Source organism: Bombina bombina, chromosome 11, assembly GCF_027579735.1.
Source record: "Bombina bombina isolate aBomBom1 chromosome 11, aBomBom1.pri, whole genome shotgun sequence".
NCBI lineage: Eukaryota > Metazoa > Chordata > Amphibia > Anura > Bombinatoridae > Bombina > Bombina bombina.
In genome coordinates, this window is record NC_069509.1 from 196,639,835 (window position 1) to 196,659,388 (window position 19,554).

The 19,554-nt window shown below is 45.8% G+C and overlaps 1 protein-coding gene across 1 annotated transcript in view; it reads right to left on the reverse strand.

Moving 5' to 3' along the window:
* The window catches only part of RNF216 (ring finger protein 216), a gene marked incomplete in the record, with an annotated part of 472,645 nt that overhangs the window by 282,294 nt on the left and 170,797 nt on the right, over window positions 1-19,554 (reverse strand). The window contains 1 exon segment of the mRNA XM_053694600.1: window positions 16,068-16,118. Coding sequence (XP_053550575.1) covers window positions 16,068-16,118 — 51 coding nt within the window.

Genomic DNA, 19,554 nt, shown 5'->3' on the forward strand with positions numbered 1-19,554 from the left:
GCAAATTAGATAATAGAAGTAAATTAGAAAGTTGTTTAAAATTGCATGTTCTTTCTAAATCATGAAAGAAAAAATGTGGGTTTCATATCCCTTTAAATACTCCAGCCAAACGGGGACTTTTTTGCATTCTTCACTACAGTCTCACCCTGGTGTAGTCTTCTTACAGGAGACTCATTGGAGGGCAGAGGATGTTTCGGGCTTAAAATATAAACAATACCAGACAGTTGAACATTCTTCTTATATTACAAAAAGCTAGAGGGGTAGCTATTCTTATCAATAAGCAGGTAGCCTATGAACTTATTCATATACCTCATCTTAATATGTAAATTAGACCACACTTTTGTTTCTGTATATTTACCTAATTCTAAGCAAAATCAATCATTTAGAAAAATTCTTACATTAATAGATAGAGTACATCAGGGACACATAGTGAAAAACATAATTTATGTAAGAACTTACCTGATAAATTAATTTCTTTCATATTAGCAAGAGTCCATGAGCTAGTGACGTATGGGATATACATTCCTACCAGGAGGGGCAAAGTTTCCCAAACCTCAAAATGCCTATAAATACACCCCTCACCACACCCACAATTCAGTTTAACGAATAGCCAAGAAGTGGGGTGATAAGAAAAAAGTGCGAAAGCAAATAAAATAAGGAATTGGAATAATTGTGCTTTATACAAAATCATAACCACCACAAAAAAAGGGCGGGCCTCATGGACTCTTGCTAATATGAAAGAAATGAATTTATCAGGTAAGTTCTTACATAAATTATGTTTTCTTTCATGTAATTAGCAAGAGTCCATGAGCTAGTGACGTATGGGATAATGATTACCCAAGATGTGGATCTTCCACACAAGAGTCACTAGAGAGGGAGGGATAAAATAAAGACAGCCAATTCCTGCTGAAAATAATTTACCCTGTTCTCTGATTACAGACAGAAGGGCACCGAGAACCTTTGTAAAAATTCTTGGAGCTGTAGCTAGGCCAAACGGCAGAGCCACAAACTGGTAATGCTTGTCCAGAAAAGAGAATCTCAGGAACTGATAATGATCTGGATGAATCGGAATATGCAGATATGCATCCTGTAAATCTATTGTGGACATATAATGCCCTTGCTGAACAAAAGGCAAGATAGTCCTTACAGTTACCATCTTGAACGTTGGTATCCTTACATAACGATTCAATATTTTTAGATCCAGAACTGGTCTGAAGGAATTCTCCTTCTTTGGTACAATGAAGAGATTTGAATAAAACCCCATCCCCTGTTCCGGAACTGGAACTGGCATAATTACTCCAGCCAACTCTAGATCTGAAACACAATTCAGAAATGCTTGAGCTTTCACTGGATTTACTGGGACACGGGAAAGAAAAAATCTCTTTGCAGGAGGTCTCATCTTGAAACCAATTCTGTACCCTTCTGAAACAATGTTCTGAATCCAAAGATTGTGAACAGAATTGATCCAAATTTCTTTGAAAAAACGTAACCTGCCCCCTACCAGCTGAGCTGGAATGAGGGCCGCACCTTCATGTGGACTTAGAAGCAGGCTTTGCCTTTCTAGCAGGCTTGGATTTATTCCAGACCGGAGATGGTTTCCAAACTGAAACTGCTCCTGAGGATGAAGGATTAGGCTTTTGTTCTTTGTTGAAACGAAAGGAACGAAAACGATTATTAGCCCTGTTTTTACCCTTAGATTTTTTATCCTGTGGTAAAAAAGTTCCTTTCCCACCAGTAACAGTTGAGATAATAGAATCCAACTGAGAACCAAATAATTTGTTACCCTGGAAACAAATGGAAAGTAGAGTTGATTTAGAAGCCATATCAGCATTCCAAGTCTTAAGCCATAAAGCTCTTCTAGCTAAAATAGCTAGAGACATAAACCTGACATCAACTCTGAAAATATCAAAAATGGCATCACAGATAAAATTATTAGCATGCTGAAGAAGAATAATAAAATCATGAGAATCATGATGTGTTACTTGTTGCGCTAAAGTTTCCAACCAAAAAGTTGAAGCTGCAGCAACATCAGCCAAAGATATAGCAGGTCTAAGAAGATTACCTGAACACAGGTAAGCTTTTCTTAGAAAGGATTCAATTTTCCTATCTAAAGGATCCTTAAACGAAGTACCATCTGACGTAGGAATAGTAGTACGTTTAGCAAGGGTAGAAATAGCCCCATCAACTTTAGGGATTTTATCCCAAAATTCTAATCTGTCAGACGGCACAGGATATAATTGCTTAAAACGTTTAGAAGGAGTAAATGAATTACCCAATTTATCCCATTCTTTGGAAATTACTGCAGAAATTGCATTAGGAACAGGAAAAACTTCTGGAATAACCACAGGAGATTTAAATACCTTATCTAAACGTTTAGAATTAGTATCAAGAGGACCAGAATCCTCTATTTCTAAAGCAATTAGTACTTCTTTAAGTAAAGAACGAATAAATTCCATTTTAAATAAATATGAAGATTTATCAGCATCAATCTCTGAGACAGAATCCTCTGAACCGGAAGAGTCATCAGAATGATGATGTTCATTTAAAAATTCATCTGTAGGGAGAGAAGTTTTAAAAGATTTTTTACGTTTACTAGAAGGAGAAATAACAGACATAGCCTTCTTGATGGATTCAGAAACAAAATCTCTTATGTTATCAGGAACATTCTGCACCTTAGATGTTGAAGGAACTGCAACAGGCAATGGTACTTTACTAAAGGAAATATTATCTGCATTAACAAGTTTGTCATGACAATTAATACAAACAACAGCCGTAGGAATAGCTACCAAAAGTTTACAGCAGATACACTTAGCTTTGGTAGATCCAGCACTAGACAGCGATTTTCCTGTAGTATCTTCTGACTCAGATGCAACGTGGAACATCTTGCAATATGTAAGAGAAAAAACAACATATATATAAAGCAAAATTGATCAAATTCCTTAAATGACAGTTTCAGGAATGGGAAAAAATGCCAAAGAACAAGCTTCTAGCAACCAGAAGCAATGAAAAATGAGACAAATAATGTGGAGACAAAAGAGACGCCCATATTTTTTAGCGCCAAATAAGACGCCCACATTATTTGGCGTCTAAATGCTTTTGGCGCCAAAAATGACGCCACATCCGGAACGCCGACATTCTTGGCGCAAAATAACGTCAAAAAATGACGCAACTTCCGGTGACACGTATGACGCCGGAAACGGAAAAGAATTTTTGCGCCAAAAAAGTCAGCGCCAAGAATGACGCAATAAAATGAAGCATTTTCAGCCCCCGCGAGCCTAACAGCCCACAGGGAAAAAAACTGAATTTATGCTTACCTGATAAATTACTTTCTCCAACGGTGTGTCCGGTCCACGGCGTCATCCTTACTTGTGGGATATTCTCTTCCCCAACAGGAAATGGCAAAGAGCCCAGCAAAGCTGGTCACATGATCCCTCCTAGGCTCCGCCTACCCCAGTCATTCGACCGACGTACAGGAGGAAATATGCATAGGAGAAACCATATGATACCGTGGTGACTGTAGTTAGAGAAAATAATTCATCAGACCTCATTAAAAAAAAACAGGGCGGGCCGTGGACCGGACACACCGTTGGAGAAAGTAATTTATCAGGTAAGCATAAATTCTGTTTTCTCCAACATAGGTGTGTCCGGTCCACGGCGTGATCCTTACTTGTGGGAACCAATACCAAAGCTTTAGGACACGGATGAAGGGAGGGAGCAAATCAGGTCACCTAAATGGAAGGCAACACGGCTTGCAAAACCTTTCTCCCAAAAATAGCCTCCGAAGAAGCAAAAGTATCAAATTTGTAAAATTTGGCAAAAGTGTGCAGTGAAGACCAAGTCGCTGCCTTACATATCTGGTCAACAGAAGCCTCGTTCTTGAAGGCCCATGTGGAAGCCACAGCCCTAGTGGAGTGAGCTGTGATTCTTTCAGGAGGCTGCCGTCCGGCAGTCTCATAAGCCAATCGGATAATGCTTTTAAGCCAAAAAGAAAGAGAGGTAGAAGTTGCTTTTTGACCTCTCCTTTTACCAGAATAAACAACAAACAAAGAAGATGTTTGTCTGAAATCTTTAGTAGCCTCTAAATAGAATTTTAGAGCACGGACTACGTCCAAATTGTGTAACAAACGTTCCTTCTTTGAAACTGGGTTCGGACACAAAGGTGGTACAACTATCTCCTGGTTAATATTTTTGTTGGAAACAACTTTCGGAAGAAAACCAGGCTTAGTACGCAAAACCACCTTATCTGCAAGGAACACCAGATAGGGCGGAGAACACTGCAGAGCAGATAACTCTGAAACTCTTCTAGCAGAAGAAATTGCAACCAAAAACAAAACTTTCCAAGATAATAACTTAATATCTACGGAATGTAAGGGTTCAAACGGAACCCCTTGAAGAACTGAAAGAACTAGATTTAGACTCCAGGGAGGAGTCAAAGGTCTGTAAACAGGCTTGATTCTAACCAGAGCCTGAACAAACGCTTGAACGTCTGGCACAGCTGCCAGCCTTTTGTGAAGTAAAACAGATAAAGCAGAGATCTGTCCCTTCAGAGAACTTGCAGATAATCCTTTCTCCAAACCTTCTTGTAGAAAGGATAGAATCTTAGGAATTTTTATCTTGTTCCATGGGAATCCTTTAGATTCACACCAACAGATATATTTTTTCCATATTTTATGGTAAATTTTTCTAGTTACAGGCTTTCTGGCCTGAATCAGAGTATCTATTACAGAATCTGAAAACCCACGCTTTGATAAAATCAAGCGTTCAATCTCCAAGCCGTCAGTTGGAGGGAAACCAGATTTGGATGTTCGAATGGACCTTGAACAAGAAGGTCCTGTCTCAAAGGTAGCTTCCATGGTGGAGCCGATGACATATTCACCAGGTCTGCATACCAAGTCCTGCGTGGCCACGCAGGAGCTATCAAGATCACCGAAGCCCTCTCCTGATTGATCCTGGCTACCAGCCTGGGAATGAGAGGAAACGGTGGGAATACATAAGCTAGGTTGAAGGTCCAAGGTGCTACTAGTGCATCTACTAGAGTCGCCTTGGGATCCCTGGATCTGGACCCGTAGCAAGGAACCTTGAAGTTCTGACGAGAGGCCATCAGATCCATGTCTGGAATGCCCCATAATTGAGTTATTTGGGCAAAGATTTCCGGATGGAGTTCCCACTCCCCCGGATGGAATGTCTGACGACTCAGAAAATCCGCCTCCCAATTTTCCACTCCTGGGATGTGGATTGCAGACAAGTGGCAGGAGTGATCCTCCGCCCATTGAATTATCTTGGTCACTTCCTCCATCGCCAGGGAACTTCTTGTTCCCCCCTGATGGTTGATATATGCAACAGTCGTCATGTTGTCTGATTGAAACCTTATGAATTTGGCCTTTGCTAGTTGAGGCCAAGCTTTGAGAGCATTGAATATCGCTCTCAGTTCCAGAATGTTTATCGGGAGAAGAGATTCTTCCCGAGACCATAGACCCTGAGCTTTCAGGGGTTCCCAGACCGCGCCCCAGCCCACCAGACTGGCGTCGGTCGTGACAATGACCCACTCTGGTCTGCGGAAGCTCATTCCCTGTGACAGGTTGTCCAGGATCAGCCACCAACGGAGTGAATCTCTGGTCTTTTGATCTACTTGAATCGTCGGAGACAAGTCTGTATAATCCCCATTCCACTGTCTGAGCATGCACAGTTGTAATGGTCTTAGATGAATTCGCGCAAAAGAAACTATGTCCATTGCTGCAACCATCAATCCTATTACTTCCATGCACTGCGCTATGGAAGGACAAAGAACAGAATGAAGTACTTGACAAGAGCTTAGAATTTTTGATTTTCTGACCTCTGTCAGAAAAATCCTCATTTCTAAGGAATCTATTATTGTTCCCAAGAAGGGAACTCTTGTTGACGGGGACAGAGAACTTTTTTCCTTGTTCACTTTCCATCCGTGAGATCTGAGAAAGGCTAGGACGATGTCCGTATGAGCCTTTGCTTTTGACAGAGACGACGCTTGAATCAGGATGTCGTCCAAGTAAGGTACTACTGCAATGCCCCTTGGCCTTAGAACCGCTAGAAGGGACCCTAGTACCTTTGTGAAAATTCTCGGAGCAGTGGCTAATCCGAATGGAAGTGCCACAAACTGGTAATGCTTGTCCAGAAAAGCGAACCTTAGGAACTGATGATGTTCCTTGTGGATAGGAATATGTAGGTACGCATCCTTTAAATCCACCGTGGTCATAAATTGACCTTCCTGGATGGTGGGAAGGATCGTTCGAATGGTTTCCATTTTGAACGATGGAACCCTGAGAAATTTGTTTAGGATCTTGAGATCTAAAATTGGTCTGAATGTTCCCTCTTTTTTGGGAACTATGAACAGGTTGGAGTAAAACCCCATCCCTTGTTCTCCTATTGGAACTGGATGAATTACTCCCATCTTTAACAGGTCTTCTACACAATGTAAGAATGCCTGTCTTTTTATTTGGTTTGAAGATAATTGAGACCTGTGGAACCTTCCCCTTGGGGGTAGTTCCTTGAATTCTAGGAGATAACCTTGAGAAACTATTTCTAGTGCCAAAGGATCCTGAACATCTCTTGCCCAAGCCTGAGCAAAGAGAGAAAGTCTGCCCCCCATCAGATCCGGTCCCGGATCGGGGGCCATCCCTTCAGGCTGTTTTGGTAGCAGTGGCAGGCTTCTTGGCCTGCTTACCCTTGTTCCAGCCTTGCATCGGTCTCCAGGCTGGTTTGGGTTGTGAAGTATTACCCTCTTGCTTAGAGGATGTAGAATTAGAGGCTGGTCCGTTTCTGCGAAAGGGACGAAAATTAGGCTTATTTTTAGCCTTAAAAGACCTATCCTGAGGGAGGGCGTGGCCCTTTCCCCCGGTGATGTCTGAAATAATCTCTTTCAAATCAGGACCAAACAGTGTTTTACCCTTGAAAGGGATGTTAAGCAATTTTGTCTTGGAAGACACATCCGCTGACCAAGACTATAGCCAAAGCGTTCTGCGCGCCACGATAGTAAACCCTGAATTTTTCGCCGCTAATCTAGCTAATTGCAAAGCGGCATCTAAAATAAAAGAGTTAGCCAATTTAAGTGCATGAACTCTGTCCATAACCTCCTCATACGAAGATTCTTTATTGAGCGACTTTTCTAGTTCTTCGAACCAGAAACACGCTGCCGTAGTGACAGGAACAATGCATGAAATTGGTTGTAGAAGGTAACCTTGCTGAACAAACATCTTTTTAAGCAAACCCTCTAATTTTTTATCCATAGGATCTTTGAAAGCACAACTATCTTCTATAGGAATAGTAGTGCGTTTGTTTAGAGTAGAAACCGCCCCCTCGACCTTGGGGACTGTCTGCCATAAGTCCTTTCTGGGGTCGACTATAGGAAATAATTTTTTAAATATAGGGGGAGGAACAAAAGGTATGCCGGGCCTTTCCCACTCCTTATTTACTATGTCCGCCACCCGCTTGGGTATAGGAAAAGCATCGGGGGGCACCGGAACCTCTAGGAACTTGTCCATCTTACATAATTTCTCTGGAATGACCAAATTGTCACAATCATCCAGAGTAGATAATACCTCCTTAAGCAGTGCGCGGAGATGTTCTAATTTAAATTTAAATGTTACAACATCAGGTTCAGCTTGTTGAGAAATTTTTCCTGAATCTGAAATTTCTCCCTCAGACAAAACCTCCCTCCTGGCCCCTTCAGATTGGTGTGAGGGTATGTCAGAACAGATATCATCAGCGTCCTCTTGCTCTTCAGTGTTTAAAACAGAGCAATCGCGCTTTCTCTGATAAGTAGGCATTTTGGATAAAATGTTTGCAATAGAATTATCAATTACAGCCGTTAATTGTTGCATGGTAATAAGTATTGGCGCACTAGATGTACTAGGGGCCTCTTGTGTGGGCAAAACTGGTGTAGACACAGAAGGGGATGATGCAGTATCATGCTTACTCCCCTCATTTGAGGAATCATCTTGGGCAATATCATTATCTGTGGCATCATTGTCCCTACTTTGCTTGGACACTATCGCACAATCATCACATAAATTTAAATGGGGAGAAACCTTGGCTTTCATACATATAGAACATCGCTTATCTGATGGTTCAGACATGTTAAACAGGCTTAAACTTGTCAACAAAGCACAAAAAACGTTTTAAAATAAAACCGTTACTGTCACTTTAAATTTTAAACTGAACACACTTTATTACTGAATATGTGAAAAAGTATGAAGGAATTGTTCAAAATTCACCAAAATTTCACCACAGTGTCTTAAAGCCTTAAAAGTATTGCACACCAAATTTGAAAACTTTAACCCTTAAAATAACGGAACCGGAGCCGTTTTTACATTTAACCCCTATACAGTCCCAGGTATCTGCTTTGCTGAGACCCAACCAAGCCCAGAGGGGAATACGATACCAAATGACGCCTTCTATAAGCTTTTTCAGTGGTTCTTAGCTCCTCACACATGCATCTGCATGCCTTGCTCTCCAAAAACAACTGCGCATTAGTGGCGCTAAAATGAGGCTCTGCCTATGAATAGAAAAGGTCCCCATCTGAAAAAGGTGTCCAATACAGTGCCTGCCGTTTTTTTAAAACAATCCCCAAGATTATAATAACTATTAAGAGTTATAATCTGCAAAATATGCTTAGCAAAGTAATCGTTTTAGCCCAGAAAAATGTCTACCAGTTTTTTAAGCCCTTATGAAGCCCTTTATTCTTTTACTTAATCTAAGAAAATGGCTTACCGGTCCCCATAGGGAAAATGACAGCCTTCCAGCATTACATAGTCTTGTTAGAAATGTGGCCAGTCATACCTCAAGCAGAAAAGTCTGCCAACTGTTTCCCCCAACTGAAGTTACTTCATCTCAACAGTCCTGTGTGGAAACAGCAATCGATTTTAGTAACGTTTGCTAAAATCATCTTCCTCTTACAAACAGAAATCTTCATCTCTTTTCTGTTTCAGAGTAAATAGTACATACCAGCACTATTTTAAAATAACAAACACTTGATTGAAGGATAAAAACTACATTTAAACACCAAAAAACTCTTAACCATCTCCGTGGAGATGTTGCCTGTGCAACGGCAAAGAGAATGACTGGGGTAGGCGGAGCCTAGGAGGGATCATGTGACCAGCTTTGCTGGGCTCTTTGCCATTTCCTGTTGGGGAAGAGAATATTCCACAAGTAAGGATGACGCCGTGGACCGGACACACCTATGTTGGAGAAATTCTGTTTTCTCCAACATAGGTGTGTCCGGTCCACGGCGTCATCCTTACTTGTGGGAACCAATACCAAAGCTTTAGGACACGGATGAAGGGAGGGAGCAAATCAGGTCACCTAAACAGAAGGCACCACAGCTTGCAAAACCTTTCTCCCAAAAATAGCCTCCGAAGAAGCAAAAGTATCAAATTTGTAAAATTTGGCAAAAGTGTGCAGTGAAGACCAAGTCGCTGCCTTACATATCTGGTCAACAGAAGCCTCGTTCTTGAAGGCCCATGTGGAAGCCACAGCCCTAGTAGAGTGAGCTGTGATTCTTTCAGGAGGCTGCCGTCCGGCAGTCTCATAAGCCAATCGGATAATGCTTTTAAGCCAAAAAACTCTTAACCATCTCCGTGGAGATGTTGCCTGTGCAACGGCAAAGAGAATGACTGGGGTAGGCGGAGCCTAGGAGGGATCATGTGACCAGCTTTGCTGGGACTCTTTGCCATTTCCTGTTGGGGAAGAGAATATCCCACAAGTAAGGATGACGCCGTGGACCGGACACACCTATGTTGGAGAAAGAGTCAAATTTTTGAAGGTAAGAAAAAATGAATAATTCAAATGCATAATCCCAAATATGAAACTGACTGTCTGAAAAATAAGGAAAGTTGAACATTCTGAGTCAAGGCAAATAAATGTTTGAATACATATATTTAGAACTTTATAAACAAAGTGCCCAACCATAGCTTAGAGTGTCACAGAAAATAAGATTTACTTACCCCAGGACACTCATCTACATGTTTGTAGAAAGCCAAACCAGTACTGAAACGAGAATCAGCAGAGGTAATGGTATATATAAGAGTATATCGTCGATCTGAAAAGGGAGGTAAGAGATGAATCTCTACGACCGATAACAGAGAACCTATGAAATAGACCCCGTAGAAGGAGATCATTGCATTCAAATAGGCAATACTCTCCTCACATCCCTCTGACATTCACTGCACGCTGAGAGGAAAACCGGGCTCCAACTTGCTGCGGAGCGCATATCAACGTAGAATCTAGCACAAACTTACTTCACCACCTCCATCGGAGGCAAAGTTTGTAAAACTGAATTGTGGGTGTGGTGAGGGGTGTATTTATAGGCATTTTGAGGTTTGGGAAACTTTGCCCCTCCTGGTAGGAATGTATATCCCATACGTCACTAGCTAATGGACTCTTGCTAATTACATGAAAGAAAGTATGGGTTTTAATATGGTTTCGGGTGTCAGGTGGGACAAACTATCTTCTCTCACGTCTGGAAGGGACCCTCGTGTGGAATCTTTAGCCTCCAAATTGAAAGCATTAATGTCACGCTATAATTACTATATCATCTGGTGCTCTTACAACTCTTCTGAAAAAGACTACACTCACTTCTCCCCTCATTATTCATTTGCTAGACTTGATTACTTTTTTTGCTAAGGGAGTACTTTAGATATAATTAAATCTGCCCACAGTTGGATCATGACTAAGTGTAAATTTATCTCAGTACATTAGATAAGACCTCATCTAGATTTCAGTGGTGTTTACCACCAAAAATTATTTCTGATATTCCTTATTGTGAGGAATTACGCATAAACGTCCAAGAATACTTATTACTCAATGATAATCATACAGTATCTGACCTCATGCTTTGGGGAGCTTTAAAAGTCACTATCCGAGATCATATAATTTATAGACTAACTTTTCTAAAGAAGTCACAAGGTCTCAAGCTTTCCCAATCTCATTGTGAACTAAGATGATTGGAGAACAGTTATCGTAATATCCCAACTCCTGAACTTAGTACTTGTATAGCCGAGTTGAAGTTCCATATACACGATTTAGAACTATGTAGAGTTGGGTCTTAAATATTATACTTTAAAGGGAATTAAGCTGACTCTGTACTTGAAAACAAATTAAGATGTCGTATAGGGATCACTCGGATTCACTTACTTAGACATAATGGTCTAAATATACGAACACCCAAACTAATAGGGGAAAGATTTGCTGATATAACCAATCTATTTTTAACTTAAGTAACAATAGATCCTTAACCTCTTCTCCTAAAGCAGATGTACAATCATTCCTTAAAGGGACACTCAAGTCAAAATTAAACTTTTATGATTTGGACAGAACAAACAATTTTAAGAATTTGCCAAATTTCTAAAATTTTGCACAATCTTTTTACATGTACATTTTTTGAGGCACCAGCTCCTACTGAGCATGTGCACAAGCTCACAGGGTATACGTATACTAGTCTGTGATTGGCTGATGTCTGTCAAATGGTAAAGGGGGGCGGAAAATGGGAGAACAAGTAATATTTGCCAGAAAAAAATCTACTGCTTTTGTGAAATTCAAGGTAAGTACTATTGGATTGTCAACATAGACTGAAGAATCAAATGCACATCTTATGCTTCGACCATCTCCAGATGAGACAAAGACAAGATTGTGACCTGTGAGGTGGGAGGGGTTTTATAGAGCTCTTGGGGTTTGGGAATCTTTACCTCCTCCTGGTGGTAGAGAAGAGTAATTCCCAGAAGTAATGTATTGTGGACTCTCACCACCTGTATGAAAGAAACATAAAAGAGCACACAGACGTTAATACAGCACAAAGTTAACACAGAGACAGAGGCTATCAAATTGGCACAGGGTATACAGCAGACGAGCACCATCAGCTTTCAGCCTGACAGTTTTATTACATTTTATAGTCCATGATGGAGTAGCCCAGCTAATGCTGTAATATTATGTTATATACAGATAAAGGACCAGCACAAGGCTCCGTTACCCATAGCTTCCCTAACCTGGCACACAAAAAGCAAAAGGAGACCACCCTGAGATAAGAGCTGATGAACTGATACCAAGAAGCACCAAACAGTAAAAATGTGCTGGCATCTGAACTTCTGGTCATTACAGAATAAAAAATAAATAAATCCGGCTTTTAAAGAAAAAACACTTAATACCTGCATGCTTCCTGTGGCACGTTCACTGGTAGTGCACATGCATCATAAAAGTGCAAGTAACAGCGTAGCACATACTAACATCATAAGACAGGACACCAGAAAAACACATAATCTGCTCTAAAATACAGGGGAGAGACAGGGAGAGCAGCTGGCAGGAGAGGATGGGGAGAGACAAATAGCGCAGAGGGGAGAGACGACAAGAGGAGAGGGGCTGACAGGAGAGACGACAAGAGGAGAGGGGCTGGCAGGAGAGACGACAAGAGGAGAGGGGCTGGCAGGAGAGACGACAAGAGGAGAGGGGCTGACAGGAGAGACAACAAGAGGAGAGGGGCTGGCAGGAGAGACGACAAGAGAAGAGGGGCTGACAGGAGAGACGACAAGAGGAGAGGGGGCTGGCAGGAGAGACGACAAGAGGAGAGGGGCTGGCAGGAGAGACGACAAGAGGAGAGGGGCTGGCAGGAGAGACGGCAAGAGGAGAGGGGCTGGCAGGGGAGACGACAAGAGAAGAGGGGGCTGGCAGGAGAGACGACAAGAGGAGAGGGGCTGACAGGAGAGACGACAAGAGGAGAGGGGCTGGCAGGAGAGACGACAAGAGGAGAGGGGCTGGCAGGAGAGACGACAAGAGGAGAGGGGCTGGCAGGAGAGACGACAAGAGGAGAGGGGCTGGCAGGAGAGACGACAAGAGGAGAGGGGCTGGCAGGAGAGACAACAAGAGGAGAGGGGCAGGCAGGAGAGACGACAAGAGGAGAGGGGCTGGCAGGAGAGACGACAAGAGGAGAGGGGCTGGCAGGAGAGACGACAAGAGGAGAGGGGCTGGCAGGGGAGACGACAAGAGGAGAGGGGCTGGCAGGGGAGACGACAAGAGGAGAGGGGGCTGGCAGGAGAGACGACAAGAGGAGAGGGGCTGACAGGAGACACGACAAGAGGAGAGGGGGCTGGCAGGAGAGACGACAAGAGGAGAGGGGGCTGGCAGGAGAGACGACAAGAGGAGAGGGGGCTGGCAGGAGAGACGACAAGAGGAGAGGGGGCTGGCAGGAGAGACGACAAGAGGAGAGGGGGCTGGCAGGAGAGACGACAAGAGGAGAGGGGGCTGGCAGGAGAGACGACAAGAGGAGAGGGGGCTGGCAGGAGAGACGACAAGAGGAGAGGGGGCTGGCAGGAGAGACGACAAGAGGAGAGGGGGCTGGCAGGAGAGACGACAAGAGGAGAGGGGGCTGGCAGGAGAGACGACAAGAGGAGAGGGGGCTGGCAGGAGAGACGACAAGAGGAGAGGGGCTGGCAGGAGAGACGACAAGAGGAGAGGGGGCTGGCAGGAGAGACGACAAGAGGAGAGGGGGCTGGCAGGAGAGACGACAAGAGGAGAGGGGGCTGGCAGGAGAGACGACAAGAGGAGAGGGGGCTGGCAGGAGAGACGACAAGAGGAGAGGGGCTGGCAGGAGAGACGACAAGAGGAGAGGGGCTGACAGGAGACACGACAAGAGGAGAGGGGGCTGGCAGGAGAGACGACAAGAGGAGAGGGGGCTGGCAGGAGAGACGACAAGAGGAGAGGGGGCTGACAGGAGACACGACAAGAGGAGAGGGGGCTGACAGGAGACACGACAAGAGGAGAGGGAGCTGACAGGAGACACGACAAGAGGAGAGGGAGCTGACAGGAGACACAACAAGAGGAGAGGGAGCTGACAGGAGAGACGACAAGAGGAGAGGGAGCTGACAGGAGACACGACAAGAGGAGAGGGGGCTGGCAGGAGAGACGACAAGAGGAGAGGGGGCTGGCAGGAGAGACGACAAGAGGAGAGGGGGCTGGCAGGAGAGACGACAAGAGGAGAGGGGGCTGGCAGGAGACACGACAAGAGGAGAGGGAGCTGACAGGAGACACGACAAGAGGAGAGGGGGCTGGCAGGAGAGACGACAAGAGGAGAGGGGGCTGACAGGAGACACGACAAGAGGAGAGGGGGCTGGCAGGAGAGACGACAAGAGGAGAGAGGCTGACAGGAGAGACGACAAGAGGAGAGGGGCTGACAGGAGAGACGACAAGAGGAGAGGGGCTGACAGGAGACACGACAAGAGGAGAGAGGCTGACAGGAGACACGACAAGAGGAGAGAGGCTGACAGGAGACACGACAAGAGGAGAGAGGCTGACAGGAGACACGACAAGAGGAGAGAGGCTGACAGGAGACACGACAAGAGGAGAGAGGCTGACAGGAGACATGACAAGAGGAGAGAGGCTGACAGGAGAGACGACAAGAGGAGAGGGGCTGGCAGGAGAGACGACAAGAGGAGAGAGGCTGACAGGAGAGACGACAAGAGGAGAGAGGCTGACAGGAGACACGACAAGAGGAGAGAGGCTGACAGGAGACACGACAAGAGGAGAGAGGCTGACAGGAGAGACGACAAGAGGAGAGGGGCTGGCAGGAGAGACGACAAGAGGAGAGGGGGCTGGCAGGAGAGACGACAAGAGGAGAGGGGGCTGGCAGGAGAGACGACAAGAGGAGAGGGGCTGACAGGAGACACGACAAGAGGAGAGAGGCTGACAGGAGACACGACAAGAGGAGAGGGGGCTGGCAGGAGAGACGACAAGAGGAGAGGGGGCTGGCAGGAGAGACGACAAGAGGAGAGGGGGCTGGCAGGAGAGACAACAAGAGGAGAGGGGGCTGGCAGGAGACACGACAAGAGGAGAGGGGGCTGGCAGGAGACACGACAAGAGGAGAGGGGCTGACAGGAGAGACGACAAGAGGAGAGGGAGCTGACAGGAGACACGACAAGAGGAGAGGGGCTGACAGGAGAGACGACAAGAGGAGAGGGGCTGACAGGAGAGACGACAAGAGGAGAGGGGCTGGCAGGAGAGACGACAAGAGGAGAGGGGCTGACAGGAGAGACGACAAGAGGAGAGGGGGCTGGCAGGAGAGACAACAAGAGGAGAGGGGGCTGACAGGAGACACGACAAGAGGAGAGGGGCTGACAGGAGACACAACAAGAGGAGAGGGGCTGACAGGAGACACGACAAGAGGAGAGGGAGCTGACAGGAGACACGACAAGAGGAGAGGGGCTGACAGGAGACACGACAAGAGGAGAGAGGCTGACAGGAGACACGACAAGAGGAGAGAGGCTGACAGGAGACACGACAAGAGGAGAGAGGCTGACAGGAGACACGACAAGAGGAGAGGGGCTGACAGGAGACACGACAAGAGGAGAGGGGCTGACAGGAGACACGACAAGAGGAAAGGGGCTGGCCGGAGAGACGACAAGAGGAGAGGGGCTGACAGGAGACACGACAAGAGGAGAGGGGCTGACAGGAGACACGACAAGAGGAGAGGGGCTGACAGGAGACACGACAAGAGGAGAGGGGCTGACAGGAGACACGACAAGAGGAGAGGGAGCTGACAGGAGAGACGACAAGAGGAGAGGGGCTGGCCGGAGACACGACAAGAGGAGAGGGGCTGACAGGAGACACGACAAGAGGAGAGGGGGCTGACAGGAGACACGACAAGAGGAGAGGGAGCTGACAGGAGACACGACAAGAGGAGAGGGGGCTGACAGGAGACACGACAAGAGGAGAGGGAGCTGACAGGAGACACGACAAGAGGAGAGGGGGCTGACAGGAGACACGACAAGAGGAGAGGGGGCTGACAGGAGACACGACAAGAGGAGAGGGAGCTGACAGGAGAGACGACAAGAGGAGAGGGGCTGAAAGGAGAGACGACAAGAGGAGAGGGGCTGACAGGAGACACGACAAGAGGAGAGGGGCTGACAGGAGACACGACAAGAGGAGAGGGTCTGACAGGAGACACGACAAGAGGAGAGGGGGCTGACAGGAGACACGACAAGAGGAGAGGGAGCTGACAGGAGACACGACAAGAGGAGAGGGGCTGACAGGAGACAAGGATGGGCGACACAAACCTTTTGATACTGCTCTTCATTCATCTGCAGGGCGAGGAGGAAGTCAGCGTGCTGAATAAAACAAAACAAAACACAGTAATATTGAATCAAATGAGAATCAAGTCACAATTTTGATGCTAAAACAATACAGATACAACTAATTTCAGTTATATGATTAATATTCTGTGACCACAACAGATTACTGTATTGAGTGGGTTACCATGTTCCTAACCTCGGTAGAAATATCTCAGAGACAAAGACTTTAGTGCTGCTCACTAATAATATCACTGTCCTCCTGTCCTGTAAAACCCAGTGGCAGGGTAGCAAAATATATTTAGCAAAAATAAGAACACACTATTAAGGGTCTAAATACACCTAAACAAAGAACAATACTGGCTCTAGGGTATAGAGCTGCTTATTTAGAGCCCAAGTCCAACTCCCCCCAAACAAGCGCGTGTGTAACCAAGTCCCACTCCCCAAACAAGCGCGTGTGTAACCAAGTCCCACTCCCCAAACAAGCGCGTGTGTAACCAAGTCCCACTCCCCAAACAAGCGCGTGTGTAACCAAGTCCCACTCCCCAAACAAGCGCGTGTGTAACCAAGTCCCACTCCCCAAACAAGCGCGTGTGTAACCAAGTCCCACTCCCACAACAAGTATGCATGTAACCAAGTCCCACTCCCCAAACAAGCGCGTGTGTAACCAAGTCCCACTCCCCAAACAAGCGCGTGTGTAACCAAGTCCCACTCCCCAAACAAGCGCGTGTGTAACCAAGTCCCACTCCCCAAACAAGCGCGTGTGTAACCAAGTCCCACTCCCCAAACAAGCGCGTGTGTAACCAAGTCCCACTCCCCAAACAAGCGCGTGTGTAACCAAGTCCCACTCCCCAAACAAGCGCGTGTGTAACCAAGTCCCACTCCCCAAACAAGCGCGTGTGTAACCAAGTCCCACTCCCCAAACAAGCGCGTGTGTAACCATGTCCCACTCCCCAAACAAGCGCGTGTGTAACCAAGTCCCACTCCCCAAACAAGCGCGTGTGTAACCAAGTCCCACTCCCCAAACAAGCGCGTGTGTAACCAAGTCCCACTCCCACAAGTATGCATGTAACCAAGTCACACGCCCGAACAAGCGCGTGTGTAACCAAGTCCCACTCCCCAAACAAGCACGTGTGTAACCAAGTCCCACTCCCCAAACAAGCGCGTGTGTAACCAAGTCCCACTCCCCAAACAAGCGCGTGTGTAACCAAGTCCCACTCCCCAAACAAGCGCGTGTGTAACCAAGTCCCACTCCCCAAACAAGCGCGTGTGTAACCAAGTCCCACTCCCACAACAAGTATGCATGTAACCAAGTCACACGCCCGAACAAGCGCGTGTGTAACCAAGTCCCACTCCCCAAACAAGCGCGTGTGTAACCAAGTCCCACTCCCCAAACAAGCGCGTGTGTAACCAAGTCCCACTCCCCAAACAAGCGCATGTGTAACCAAGTCCCACTCCCCAAACAAGCGCGTGTGTAACCAAGTCCCACTCCCCAAACAAGCGCGTGTGTAACCAAGTCCCACTCCCCAAACAAGCGCGTGTGTAACCAAGTCCCACTCCCACAACAAGTATGCATGTAACCAAGTCCCACTCCCCAAACAAGCGTGTGTGTAACCAAGTCCCACTCCCCAAACAAGCGTGTGTGTAACCAAGTCCCACTCCCCAAACAAGCATGTGTGTAACCAAGTCCCACTCCCCAAACAAGCATGTGTGTAACCAAGTCCCACTCCCCAAACAAGCGTGTGTGTAACCAAGTCCCACTCCCCAAACAAGCGTGTGTGTAACCAAGTCCCACTCCCCAAACAAGCGTGTGTGTAACCAAGTCCCACTCCCCAAACAAGCGTGTGTGTAACCAAGTCCCACTCCCCAAACAAGCGTGTGTGTAACCAAGTCCCACTCCCCAAACAAGCGTGTGTGTAACCAAGTCCCACTCCCCAAACAAGCACGTGTGTAACCAAGTCCCACTCCCCAAACAAGCACGTGTGTAACCAAGTCCCACTCCCCAAACAAGAGTGTGTGTAACCAAGTCCCACTCCCCAAACAAGCATGTGTGTAACCAAGTCCCACTCCCCAAACAAGCGTGTGTGTAACCAAGTCCCACTCCCCAAACAAGCGCGTGTGTAACCAAGTCCCACTCCCCAAACAAGCGCGTGTGTAACCAAGTCCCACTCCCCAAACAAGCACGTGTGTAACCAAGTCCCACTCCCCAAACAAGAGTGTGTGTAATAGGAAATCAAGAAGTATGCATCTCCCTATTATTCTCACAAAAATTGTTAGTACAAGAATAATTTGTCACATTGTGATGGAGTCCTGAAAAGATGTAAATATAGACACAAATATAAAGGCAGATTCCCTTAGCTACCTAGAAACATAAAATAGCAATTTGTTTACGTTATCAGTTTATAACAAAAAGCCATAACATTAGGATGGAATACAAGATAAAAATGTATTTATTTACATATGTAAAAATGCTGGTGTAAGAAGTTTTTATTTTGAAAAAATAACAGATGTTTACAAAACATAAATAAAAGTATTTCCATAGCGTAACAATGAGGTACAACAGTAAAGTGCTTTTGGATTAAAGGTCCATGCATCATCCATAAAGGTGCTGCAATTTCAGTACATAGGTTCGGTACAGAAGCACGTGTGACCCGGGTTTCTGCATTACAGTCTTGAGAGTAATACATGAATGACATCTTACATTTGTTAACGTTATCCGCAAAAGGTCACTGGCAGTTAGCTTAAAGAGTGTCTGAGGGCAAGACCTAATGTGAGGTATAGTGGGGGTTAGTGGATTCTAAGTTTATGTCGCTCTTTGTGCTGGTTCCATAAAGATAGTTTGAGTTTGTGTGTAACTAATGAGCCCGATTGGAGGTGGTGGTACCTTTCAAGTTGTAGGAAACTCTCTACCTCCCATTCTTTCTCAGATTTGGCACTGTGTAGCATAAGGATCAGTAGGTCCCTAGCATTACTGTCATGCAGCTTGGGTAGAAGTAATAATAATAAGATCTGTGGGTCGCTCGAGGACCGCCAACCAGAACGTGTAATTTATTGCACTGCCACCATATGTGTGTGGGAGTGCCTACCTCTCCACATCCCCTCCAACACTTATTGCTAGCCATTTTGTAGATAGTGTGTAGGCTGCTGGGGGCGTGTCTGAACAGTGATCGGGCAAAAAAATTTTGAGCTCCAGCGGAAACTCTCTCAATCCGCCGATTTACAGAGTAATTATACAGCCAACCTATCAACATTATACCCAGCATCGACCTACATTGTGGTTGAGCATTAATCAACTTAAGCTGAGCTGTTTTATTGAAGCTGAAGCTCGAAAACAGACAACTGAGGCCTGGTGCGGCGGCACCTAAAGAGCAGCGCTACCCCCCTCGGATTTCCGAGCTATTTGGCTTTAGCCTTACACATCAACATACCGACCTGAATAATCATACATTTTGATAGATCTTTAAAACAGATTACA